This window comes from Silene latifolia, chromosome 2 (genome assembly GCF_048544455.1).
Source record: "Silene latifolia isolate original U9 population chromosome 2, ASM4854445v1, whole genome shotgun sequence".
In the NCBI taxonomy this organism is placed as follows: Eukaryota; Viridiplantae; Streptophyta; class Magnoliopsida; order Caryophyllales; family Caryophyllaceae; genus Silene; species Silene latifolia.
The window spans coordinates 37,834,822-37,848,101 of NC_133527.1; the positions used below are offsets into that span (position 1 = coordinate 37,834,822).

Here is a 13,280-nt window from a genome sequence, read left to right on the forward strand (position 1 = left end):
ACGGTCTCAACGGTGTAAAGAACTCTGCTATCCGACGACTCTAACCCTTAGGATTTGATAGCAATGAGAGAAAGGAATGCTACGTAACTTTTCTCTTGTGTAAAATATTTAGAATGAGTGAAAAAGTAAAAAGAACTGTATATAATATTCTCCCGTTGCTATCAAAACCCGGCGAATAACCCGTATAAACCGACTTACTCGATCGAGTAAGTTACTTACTCGATCGAGTGCCCCCTACTCGATCGAGTGACACCTACTCGATCGAGTACCCATCAGACCGTATACTGTTTCGTAACCAAAACTCACTTACTCGATAGAGTACCCAACAGTACAAAAAACCGTAGTATTAAACCCTGCGACCGTGTGGTGAGCCTATGGTCAGGAGTACCTGGGTCACCCACCTAGCGGGGGAGGATTCTTGGCTTGGCTAGTTGGCTGCGGTCAGATGCATCCTGCCATGTGCAACGAGGACGTTGCGTTCTTCAAGTGGGGGTGTGTAATACTCCACTGAACCAAAGACGTTAGTCGGGTGGGGTACCCCTTGAAGAGGTCCATTGATAGGCTTAAAATCTGACTAGTGCTTAAAGGGATTAAAAGTACTACTCATGTCAACAATGTGCACTAAGAGGTCCATTGATAAACTTAAAATCTGACTAGTGCTTAAAGGAATTGAAAGTACTACTAATATCAACAAAGTGCGCTTTGTTTTATGGTTATCCATGCAAAAGAATTTCAAAGTTAAGCGTAAGCATGCCTGGTTGAGAGTTGTCTTAGGATGAGTGACCTCATGGGAAAGTTTCCGGGATTCGCATAAGGGAGGACAAAATGCACTGGAAAGGACATGTGTTGATCTATGGGCCATGTACACCGCCTGGCGAGCTACCGTGACCCAGGTGTTACACTTGCGAATGAAAAAGTCAAATTTGGGAGGGATCTACCTATTAAATTGCCTTCAGCACTCCGTAGAAGATTGGCCCAACTGTCGGTAGAAAATACTCCCGGTCAACACCAAAAATAAAAAAACAATATGGTATTTTATAATTATGGTTGGAGAAGCAAATTACTTTAAACTAATTTTGGTGTCCGGCCCCGCCTGGGCTACCTCTATTTAACATTAAAATTTATTTTCAATTAAATAAAACTATTTGAAAATTGCATAACTCATGAATTTATCATTAATATATTTTTCAATGACATATCGTAAAATTACGATGAAATAAATTATGAGATAAATTCAGTACTCACGTTATTAATAAAATCAATTGGTTACCTAATTGTTCATATATACTTTATTTTGTTGTTTGTATTGTTTTTTTATTACATTCGTTATTACTATTGTTACTTAAACTACTCCCGCCGTAACTATTGTTACTTTCACTACTGCCGCATTGATATTGATAATTTCACTACTCCCGTTGTTACTTCTATTATTTTCACTACTCCCGTTCGCTGCTAATATTGTTACTTTGAATATTCAAATGAGTGATTATTATCATATTACTATATCTAATGTTACTACAATTCTTTTCACTACTAACAGATTTACTTTTACTATTTAGGCATGCAATTTTAAGAGTCTTATGTATTTATATAAATATAATACATATACGCATTAAATCAAATCGAAAGAATTATGAAATACTATATATTTTGGAAATCTAGCTTGATTTATTTACCTTTTAATAGTTTCCAAAATATAACATACTTATATTATATTTGTGTTATATTAAATAATTAACATCTTTATACTAATTAATAGCATAAGTGGGACATGTTTATTTTAAGAAATCTCATTATATCCTGGTGTTCTCTAAATTTATATTTCAACCAAAACAATATAATATTTACATTGAAGTCATTTGGTAAGGTCCATCACACAGCTCTATGATTAAAAACTATGTAATATAATTAATTTTATAGATTTATTTAATTGCATTGAAGTCCCTTAGTTTCCGGATTATATATATATAGTACTAGTATTGATGCGGCTCCGTCCGGGGTACCTCTATTTAACATTAAAATTTATTTTCAATTAAATAAAACTACTTTAAAGTTGCATAACTCACAAATTTATCATTAATATATTTAACTATGACATATCTTAAAATTACGATGAGATAAATTATGAGACAAATTACTACTCCCGTTATTAATATTTTACTTAAATCGATTGGTTAGCTAATTGTTCATATATACTTTCTTTTGTTGTTAGTATTGTTACTTTTATTACATTCGTTATTACTACTGTTACTTTCACTACTTCCGCCATGATTATTGTTACGCAATTATTGTTACTTTCAGTAAAACCGCATTAATATTGATAATTTCACTACTCCATTTGTTACTTATATTATTTTCACTACTCCCGCTCGCTGCTAATATTGTTACTTTAACTATTCAAATGAGTGATTACTATCATATTACTATATCTAATGTTGTTACTTTTACTATTTACGCATGTAATTTTAAGAGGCTTACATATTTATATAAATATATTACATATATGCATTAAATCAAATCGAAATAATTATGGGATATTACATTTTTTGGAAATCTAGCTTGATTTATTTTCCTTTTAATAGTTTCCAAAATATAACATACTTATATTATATTTGTGTATGTTAAACAATTAACATCTTTATACTAATTAATATCATAAGTGGGGCATGTTTATTTTAAGGAAAATCACCATATTCTGGTGTTATCTAAATTTATACTTCAAACAAAACTATATAATATTTACATTGAAGTCCCTTGGTCAGGTCCATAACAGTGTTATCAATTAAAAACTATATAGTATAATTAAGTTGTATAGATTTATTTAATTACTTTGAAATCCCTTGGTTTCTAGAATATATATAGTACTAGTATTGGTGCCCGGCTTCGCCCGGGCTACCTCTACGGCTCTACTTACCATTATTATTTTTTTTCATTAAATAAAATTACTTAAAGTTGCATAACCCATAAATTTATTATTAATATATTTTTCTATGACATATCCTATAATTACGATGAAATAAATTTTGAGACAAATTCACTACTCCTGCTATTAATATTTTACTCTTATTAATGAAACAATAGTAATAACATTTCACTACTTGACCGTAATCATTGTTACTTTCACTACTCCCGCCGTAATTATTGTTACTGTCACTACTGCCGCATTAATATTGATAATTTCACTACTCCCGCCGTAATTATTGGTACTTTCACTATTGCCGCATTAATATTGATTATTTCACTACTCCCGTTGTTGTTTCTACCACTTTCACTAATTTCGTTGGTAATATTGTTACTATTACTATTCAAATGAGTGATTACGATCATATAACTATATCCAATGTTACTACCATTTTTTCTTTACTGACGAAATTACTTTTACTACTTAGGCATGCAATTTTAAGAGGATTATATATTTATATATTTATATATAAATATATTAAATATATGCATTAAATCAAATCGAAAGAATTATGCAGTGTTATATATTATGGAATCTAACTTGAATTATTTATAACCTACTTATATTATATTTTTGTATGTTAAATAATTCACATCTCTATACATCTAATAAACTATAAAGTTTAATAAAATTGCATAAATTTTAAATTTAATATATAATTTTATGATGATAATAATTAATACCATAAGTGTGCATGTTTATACTAATTAGTTATTTAGGAAAATACCAAGCATCTTCTTTTTTTAGTCTCCTTGAAATTGACCATCTTAATTAATTATTTATTTTAAGGAAATTGATCATCTTAATTAATTATTTTATTTTAAGGAAATTGACCATGTTTTAGTCTCTTACAAATGTTTAGGAAAATTACCAAACTTCTATATAATTTAATTTTAACCCAAGACTGTATAATATTTGCATTGAGATCCCTTAATCGGGTCCATCACACGGTGCTAGTAATTTAAAACTATATAGTATAATTAATTTGTATAACTTTCTTTAATTACATTAAAGTCCCTTGGTTTCTGGATTTAATATATAGTATTGATTGATTGATTGATAAGAATTAACTCATATATTTTAATATTTAGAAATTCCAAGTGATTTTTTTATCGAATTAATATGCATGTCAACTAGGGGTGAGTAAAACCGGATATCCGATACGGTTTGGGAAACCGTATCGGATATCCAGTTTTTTAAATCCCCTTTTTTAGTATCCTTATCCGATATGGTTTTTCCGTATATCCGGAAACCGTATATCCGGTATCCGATTTTCAGCCTCACTTATGTAATTTAATACTCCTTCCTATTCAATATAAACTTCCCTATTTCATTTTCCGTCTATTCACAATAACTTCCTTATTTCCTTTTTTGGTAAGTATTTGTGTGGTCCAAATTTTACTGTATGGTGAGGTAGTATATTTGTGTGGTCCAAATTTATTTATATGGTGGGGTAGTGTCTTTCCTTAATTTTTGTGTCAAAATGAAAGGGGAAGTTTATTGTGAATAAGAGTGAGTATATATTTTTTTTCTACATGTGATTGTTGGTTTTTTTAGTAACTTAAAAGTGTTTATTTTAAAGTTATAAGAGTAAATAACTTATAAGTTTAATAATACTAATAAGGTTTAACCACCAACATATTGGATATTTGTTATTTATGTATATATTTTAATATTTTATTCTAGAAAAAAGGCAACCGTATCGGATACCATATATCCGGTTTCATATTTTGCCGATCCTTATCTGATACGGTTTTTAAAGAACCGTATCGGATATTCGAAAATCCGTATAATTTAATTCGTATAGCGTATCACATACATATAATAAAACTGTATCGTATAATTTTGCTCAGCCTAATATCAGTATATCACCCATATATAAGTTTTAATATGCATGTCACCCATATCGTATTAAGCTGCTGTTTATTATCAATCGGGTTATTGATCACTCAACATCGGGTCCCAGGTCGTGTTTGGGTTTGAGAAAATAAGAATGATACTCTCTTGTGAAATGAGTTTCATATGTTTGATAAAAATATACCTCACATGTATTAAAGAAATGTATAAAATCATTTCAATGGATGGATGGTGGTTAGAGAGAATGGTGGTTTTGGTAGATTACCATGCTTAGAGAATGACAAAAACCCACAATAAAAATATACCTCACATGCTTAGAGAATGACAAAAATGTTAGAGAGAATGGTGGTTTTGGTAGATTACCATCAGTATAACCGCCTAGAGTCGGGTTGATTTCGAGTAGTGCCTAGTGACGATTCTAAGATTTGATCGATGGGAGATTGGGAGTGCATAATATTTTTTACTATGAAAAATCGAGCAAAGCACAAAATTTTGTTCTTTAGTTATAAACAAAAATTGCTCAATACATGAATTGAACCTTGACCTTTCAACTAAGAAATACTACCCACGAGGCTCAAACAACTAGAAAGCCTTAATGTTTTTGCATATTTAATGTACAAAACCTTATAGATTGCTCTACACATTAGTAGAATAAATTGACATTTCAATTAGACTCACGAACTACTCGTTTTATGATACAGGCAAGAAGAAAATATCATCTAAGGTGATTGTTGCCATTGTCGTTCCAGTCGTCGTAATTTCATTGATAATACTTGCTATTGGAATTTGTTTGATTAAAAAGAAATCTAAGAAGTATGTTGCTGTACCTTTCGGAAGTGGTAAGAGGATGCAAAAATTATCTTATCCATACGACTTATTATAAAACTTCCGTATATAGATTGTAGTTGGATGTAGTATATATGGTTTTGTATTTTCTGAGTTTTATGATAAATTTTTCGAGTTTTATTTTAAAAAATATGAGTTTTAGTATAAAGTTTGAGTTCAATCATTTAAACATTAAGCGAAAAATACAACATTGCTCAAAAACTATACTTATAAATTCAATTAATTTTGAGTTTTACCATCAAAAAATTATTATAGAACTTATAAATTTCAATTGCTAAAAAAATACATATAAACTCAAAAACTAGAGCGCAATCCTTTTTCTCATAAAACTCAGTTAAAACTAAGTACATAGATTATACATCAGAGGTAGTACATCTGATTTTGTATTTTCTGAGTTTTATGATAAATCATTTGAGTTTTATTTAAAAAAATACGGAGTAATTTTTTATCGACTCATAGTCTGTATGAAAGAATTTTCTGACTAAAAGATTATTTGGCAAAAATGTAATTTATTTTTGGACAAATATTGACTTGTAAAGCCGTAAAGGTTTCCCTTCTATGAATTTTATGCTTTCTTGAAAAAATAAAATCACCTCTAATTAATTTGATATTCATAGAACAGACTTTTATTTCTTTGCCAAATCGCTTTTGGTTGGAGTTAAAAGAATTGTTCATATAAGATTTTAAATATACAAAATTGTCCTTATGAATAATCAAGTTTAATTAATTCTTTGCTACTCAATGAACAGTCAGCGAAGATCTGACCTTGGCCGAGTCCATGCAATATGATCTTGCTACGCTTCAATCTGCGACCAACAATTTTTCTGACGATAATAAAGTCGGAGAAGGTGGCTTTGGTATCGTCTATAAGGTACAGATAATTCATTACGTTCTTAACTCGGAGTGCATCATATATTTGTCATTGATGCTAAGACTTAAGTGGTTTCGGAGCAGGGGACTCTGGCAGATGGACAAGTAGTAGCAGTAAAGAGGCTGTCTAAGACATCTGTACAAGGGGTTCAAGAATTCAAGAATGAGGTTCTGGTAGTAGCCAAACTTCAACATAGAAATTTGGTGCGATTACTAGGATTTTGCTTGGCAGGAGACGAAAAGCTACTTGTTTATGAATACATTCCTAACAAAAGTCTCGACTATTTCCTTTTCGGTAAGCGTTTTTCTGATAGCTTACACTAAATTATATTGCAAATTGTGAACAATGGTATCCGAATGGTATTGATAGTTTTGATGACTTTGTCAATTGTCCATGTCTTATGATGAATAGATCCTAAGAAACAAGATAATTTAGATTGGGGAAAGCGCTACAATATTATAGGAGGGATTGCCAGAGGAATGCTTTATCTGCACCAAGACTCTCGTCTTAGGATTATACATCGTGATCTTAAAGCAAGTAATATATTGTTGGATGGTGATCTGAACCCTAAAATTTCGGACTTTGGCATGGCGAAGATTTTTGGCGTAGATCAAACACAAGGCAATACAAGCAGAGTTGTTGGCACCTAGTAAGTATATTTTGATGATTGAATATTAGTGAGTTGTATCCCGGTTTAATAAATGCTTACGGAATATATAAATACAATGTTGATTTTGTAGTGGGTACATGTCCCCGGAGTATGCAATGCACGGACAATTTTCTGTTAAATCTGATGTGTACAGCTTCGGTGTGCTCGTCTTGGAGATTCTTAGTGGCAAGAAGAACAGTAGTTTCTATGAATCTGGTTATGCCGAGGACCTCTTAAGCTATGTAAGTTCCATTGTTTTCATACCTCTACAAAATAAAAACTTGTATACCAATATTATTACAAAAATACTCGTTTTGGTTATCACCTTCTCAAATTAAAGGCATATTTGTAGGCATGGAAAACATGGAAAGATGGAACACCTTTGGAACTTGTGGACGAAACAATACGAGACTCATGCTCAATTAACGAAGTTAAGAAATGCATGCACTTAGGCTTGATGTGTGTCCAAGAATCGACAGATGAGAGACCTACAATGGCCACAGTAGTGCTCATGTTGGACAATCAATCGATCTCCCTTCCAATGCCAGAGCAACCAGCTTTCTTTATAAGGAGCATAACAGAATCCAAACTAGGGAAGGATATTGGATCGGATCAATCAACGTCAGTGCCTTGGTCCATGAATGAGGTTTCAGTCTCTGAACTTGAGCCAAGATAAAGCTTGAATGCCTCTACTTATAATACATACAAGACAAATAATGTTAAGAACTTAAAGCAGTGAAGCCTGCAATGTCTATTTATGATCTTTCTTGGTTACTGTATAAAGTAAGGGACTTGCGTTATACATCTAATATATTCCACTACATTTCGTCCACCTTGGTCTTGCCGTAATAGTTTTCATGTCAGTGGTTTTCAAACCACGGTACTGCAATTTCTTGTTTTATAATATTTATCCATAAATTATTGGTAACTACTGATTTTAGTATCATTGTACGAACATGTTTATAATACTTACGCGGAATCGGATCGTAAGATCGTAGGAACGTATTATGATCCGATATCTAAAAATTTCCAAATGAATAGGATCGTAAGATTCTACAACCATGATAGAATCTGTTGGGTTCCTTATGTTGATGATAACATGCCCATTTGATTTGTGTTATCTTAGTTTACCTTTTCAGGATTAATGATGTAATCAAGCTTGGATTAAGAAGTATTGAAGTTGTTATTAATCCCATTGTAATTAGTCATGTGTCATCTAATGTACAAGTGGGAAAGTTTAGTATAGCAGAGTAATAGAAACAGTCCAGATGACTGTTGCTTTAACACGCATACAGCTGAGTGGACTTTGCCACAACTCGTAGAAACTTGAAGCTTCTTTTTTTCTCTCAAATGCTTTCACGTGACTGATTTTTTCAAAGATAAAAATCTGATTTTATTAAGGAGGTAGTATTCTTTAAAGAGTGGTTTGAATTATTCAAAATGTTTCCTCTTTGTGCAAATTCAATCCCTTGGTTTTTAAGAAAACAAAAGTTGCTTTTTGCCATTTTGGTGTTAACTTGTCTTTGTGTGACTTGTCTCACATCCTTTGTTTTTCGAAATTACATGAGCATTTAAGGTTGTCTTTCAAACCTTCTTTCTCTATTCTCACCTTTGCAAAAGACTCCTCTTTGGTGCAAGTGTTTGGGTGGCTACCATTGCTCCTCACATGCAAAGCCTTTGACCCTTCAAAACCCTAGCAACCCTCTTCACTCACCTCCTCTATAAATACCGAGTCCCTCCCTTCATAAATCCCCAAGACTTTTTCGAAATAATTCTTTCATCTTTGCAAATTGTTTTTAAAGCTTAAAAGTTGTGTTTATTTGCAAAAACCTTTAAAAGTCTTCAAGTGTCTTTCAGTTTCTACGATCGTGGCTATTATTTGCTTTTCTATACTAAACTCTCTTGCTTAAAAGTGTTGATCTTGTAAAAGTTGTCCACCTCTATTCTTTGTTAAGAATGTGTTAGTGGAAACTTGATCCTTTACATTTTAAGTGTGTTAGTAGAGTTTAGGACGGAGTAGTCCTTATCTCTTGACAACCGGAGTAGGTTGTGAGTTGGCAACCGGAGTAGGTTGCGAGTTGTTGAGTTCTAGGACGGAGTAGTCCTTTAACTCTTGGCAATCGGAGTAGATTGCGAGTTAGCTTGTCTAGAACGGAGTAGTTCTTGTACTAGCTTTGCAACCGGAGTAGGTTGGCGTCTTTTATTACAAGGGTCTTTTAGTTTTCGGAGTAGATCACTAAAGGAAAGTAATAAAAAGTAGATTGGACGTAGGCACTTGAGTTTCTTGCCGAACCAATTCAAAAATCTCGTGTTCAAGTGCTTATTTCATTTTCCGCCTTTTTACTTTGTTTGTTTGTCTTGTTTCGCTTAAACTTAGAAGTAATGTGAGTTCATCATCTTTCGTCGTATTTGTCTGCGATAATACTCACAAACCGAGACAAATAGATACAAATCGAGAACCATTGTTGCTTTCATACTTCAAACAAACATTCATTGTAACTTTGTTTGTTTTGTTTCGCTTAAACTTAGAAGTAATGATTCATCATATTGTCGTATTTGGTCTGCAGAATACTCCACAAACCGAGACAAATAGATACGATAACGATTGTTGCTTTCATACTTCAGCAAACATTCATTGCGATACTTGTTCAATCTTTCAATATTATTCAAAGTATCCTCCAAACTCTTTTGTTCACTTAACTTACTTTAATCCAATAAAGTTGAAGTTAAAATTTTAAAAAGAGTACCTAATTCACCCCCTCCCCCTCTTAGGTACTTGAATCCATAAACTCAACAATTGGTATCGGAGCCTCGTGCTCTTGATCGAGGCTAATCCCCTTAGAGTTTGATTCGTGGGTAATGGATTCCGAGAAACACTCCAAGATCCCGGTCTTTACCGGTTCGAATTTTGGTTGGTGGAAACTCAAAATGGAACATTACATCAAAAGTATCGATTATCAATGTTGGAACATCATCCAAAATGGACCTCTTGTCATTGAGGAAACCGATATTCTTAACGGTTTCACCAAGACAAAAGAGGAAAGAAATTACAATGAGAACGACTTCAAGCTTGCCGAAAAGAATTCCAAAGCAATGTCGATTCTTCAACGTTGTGTTGGTGAGGGGGAAGTTAGTCGAATCTCCGGATGTCCTACGGCAAAAGCTATTTGGGATTCCCTTGTACTTGCATATGAAGGGACGTCCCAAGTAAGAAAACACCGTATTGACCTTCTCATGCAACAATATGAAATGTTTAGAATGTCAAAGGACGAGTCTTTAAACAGTTTCTCTTCACGTTTTTCTTGTATTATTAATGAGCTTCAAAGTCTAGGAAGGAATTTCGAGTCCGAGGACACCATTCGAAAAATCCTTCGTAGTCTAACTCCTAAATGGCAACCCAAAGTCACCGCCATAGAGGAAGCTAAAGACTTGTCAACCCTATCTCTTCATGAACTAATGGGATCACTAATGGCTCACGAGTTTAACCTCGATAAGCATTCTAGTGAGTCATCAAAGGGAAAGAGTCTCGCCCTCACATCTTCTCCAAGTGATGAAGAAGATGAGGAGGAAGATGAGTTTGCTATGTTCACAAGGAACTTAGCCGGGTTGGTCAATGGACAAGGAAACAAAGGGTTCACTAATAATTACTGAAAAACGCTTTCCTAAGAGACGACCTACTTCCACCGTGGGATGCTTTAAATGTGGTGATAAAACTCATCAAATTAAAGAATGTCCCAAGTGGGAAGAAATCAAATCTAAGGAAAGAAGAGAAAAGGTTAAAAAGGACTATAAACATAGAGTCATGAGTGCTATATGGGGAATGTCCGACTCCGAGGAAGATGAGGAACTCATCGAGGAGGAACTTGAGGCTAAAATGTGTCTTGCAAATCATGATAAAGAAAAGGTCTCAAAAACCTCAAAATTTGAACACTTAAGATGCCTCATGGCTAACCCCGACGACTCCGACTCCGATTCCGACAACGAGGTAAATCATCTAAAGGCCAAGGCTAGAACTTACTCCAAAGAGAAAGTATGTAAGCTTCTTGATCAACTTTTTGATAAGTGTCGGTCTCAAACTAACAAGCTTGATATAATGCAAAATGAGATTGAGGAAATTGCTCAAGAGAACTTTAATCTGAAAAATGAGCTAAAAGCAACAGACTGCGTCACTGTCACATCTGAAGCATATAATGAAGTTAAAAGAGTCAACAAGCTAAACAAACATTTGACTAAAGAACTAGAGCGTCTTAGGTCGACACCCACGAACGTCTCTGACCTTGAAAATGTCAACACTACCTTGGTGATGCAAGTTTCCTCACTAACCAAGGAACGTGATGATCTTTTGAAGGTCAAAGACGATCTTGAAAATGAGATCTATGACCTTGTAGTTGAAGTTGTAGACTTAAGAGAAACAGTCTCTAAGACTGTTGTTTTCGACCACGACTTAGACAAGTTTAAAAGAAAAGGTGAATGGTTGGAAAATGAAAATGAGTGTCTCAAAAGTGAGGTTGTTTGTCTCAAGAATGAAATAGAAGATCTCCATGATAGGCTTACTTTCCTTCAAAAAGGTATGCCCGAATGTAGCACTTCTAGGTCTTCTCCTCACCTTAGATCCGATGAAGTCGTTGATCTAAACAAAAGACTTGACAAGATGACATGTAAATATGAAGAGTCCAAAGAAAAAATCATATATCTCGTGTCTAAGCTCAACAACCACACCCATGACTTCATTGTTGAGAAAAGATTGTCCATAGAAAGTGACAACAATGATGAACTTAAAAGAGAAAAAGAAAAGAATTTGCATCTTCTCTCACGTGTCCATGACTTGACCAATGAACTTGTTAATGCTAAGAACATCACTGAAAAATGGGAAGGAAGTCAAACCGTGCTAAACTTCCTCACGAATCAAACCGTGAAATGTGAGAAATCATTTGGTTTGGGGTTCAAATGGAACAGTCGGGACCGATGTTGCATCCAGAAGCCTAAAAACGATTTTAGAGGAAGGAAGTATGTAGGTCTTCCCGAATATATCATTTGCAATTATTGTGGTGACAATGGTCATGTTTTTAATGGTTGTACTAAACGATTTGATGACATTGACAAGAACACCAAAGCATTAAATGAAATGAACATTAAGAAAGACACCACAAGTTATGTTGATCACAAGAGGGGACCCAAATTCATTTGGGTTCCTAAACTCAAAAACTAATCTTGTGTAGGGCTTGGTGAGAGGCGGCCGCAATTGGTACTTGGATAGTGGATGCTCTCGTCACATGACGGGTGATAGAAGCCAATTCCTCTCACTTAAAGCGTATGATGGTGGCACGGTAAGGTTTGGTGACAACAAGAAAGGTGAAGTAATTGGTATTGGAAAAGTTGGTAAGTCATCCTTACTTTGTGTCGACAATGTGCGGCTTGTCAAAGGTTTGAAACATAATCTCCTTAGTATATCTCAACTTTGTGATAAGGGTAATGTTGTTGAATTTCATGCTAATATGTGTCGAATTTTTGATGCCACTACTAATGAATTAATACTCGAAGGAAGACGTGTCAAAGATGTTTACTTAACTAATTTGAGCTCTCTATCCGGTCACACCATGTCTTGCATGAGTGTAATGAACAATGATCCTTGGTTATGGCATAAAAGGTTTGGTCATGTTAGTACAAAAACTCTTAATACCCTTAAAAGACTTGATTTGGTTGAAGGCATTCCTAATATAAAATTTGAAATTGATAAAGTATGTGATGAATGTGCTAGAGGTAAACATGTTAAAAGTTCCTTCAAATCCAAAAGAATTATGAGCACATCTCAACCTTTGCAACTTTTACATATCGACTTGTGTGGACCAATGAGAACTAGAAGTAGAGGTGGTAGTCGTTATGTGTGTGTCATTGTTGATGATTACTCTAGGTTTGTTTGGGCACTCTTCCTAAGCTCTAAGGATGAGACATTTGATGAGTTTCTAATTTGGTTAAAAAGGATTCAAAATAAACTTGGTTTAAAACTTGTTTCAATGAGAACCGATCATGGAACCGAATTCGAAAACTCATCATTTGGTGCTTATTGTGATGACAATGGTGTAGACCATAACTCG

At 33.8% G+C, this 13,280-nt stretch overlaps 1 protein-coding gene across 1 annotated transcript in view; it reads left to right on the plus strand.

The window, feature by feature from the left end:
* The window catches only part of LOC141642612 (cysteine-rich receptor-like protein kinase 10), a 28,181-nt gene extending 20,109 nt beyond the window's left edge, over positions 1 to 8,072 (plus strand). Inside the window, exons 3-8 of the mRNA XM_074451460.1 lie at positions 5,521 to 5,658; positions 6,415 to 6,536; positions 6,620 to 6,830; positions 6,948 to 7,185; positions 7,277 to 7,427; positions 7,538 to 8,072. Coding sequence (XP_074307561.1) covers positions 5,521 to 5,658; positions 6,415 to 6,536; positions 6,620 to 6,830; positions 6,948 to 7,185; positions 7,277 to 7,427; positions 7,538 to 7,861 — 1,184 coding nt within the window. The 3' untranslated portion in view covers positions 7,862 to 8,072. The remainder of the gene's footprint in view (positions 1 to 5,520; positions 5,659 to 6,414; positions 6,537 to 6,619; positions 6,831 to 6,947; positions 7,186 to 7,276; positions 7,428 to 7,537) is intronic.
* Positions 8,073 to 13,280: the final 5,208 nt, after the last annotated feature.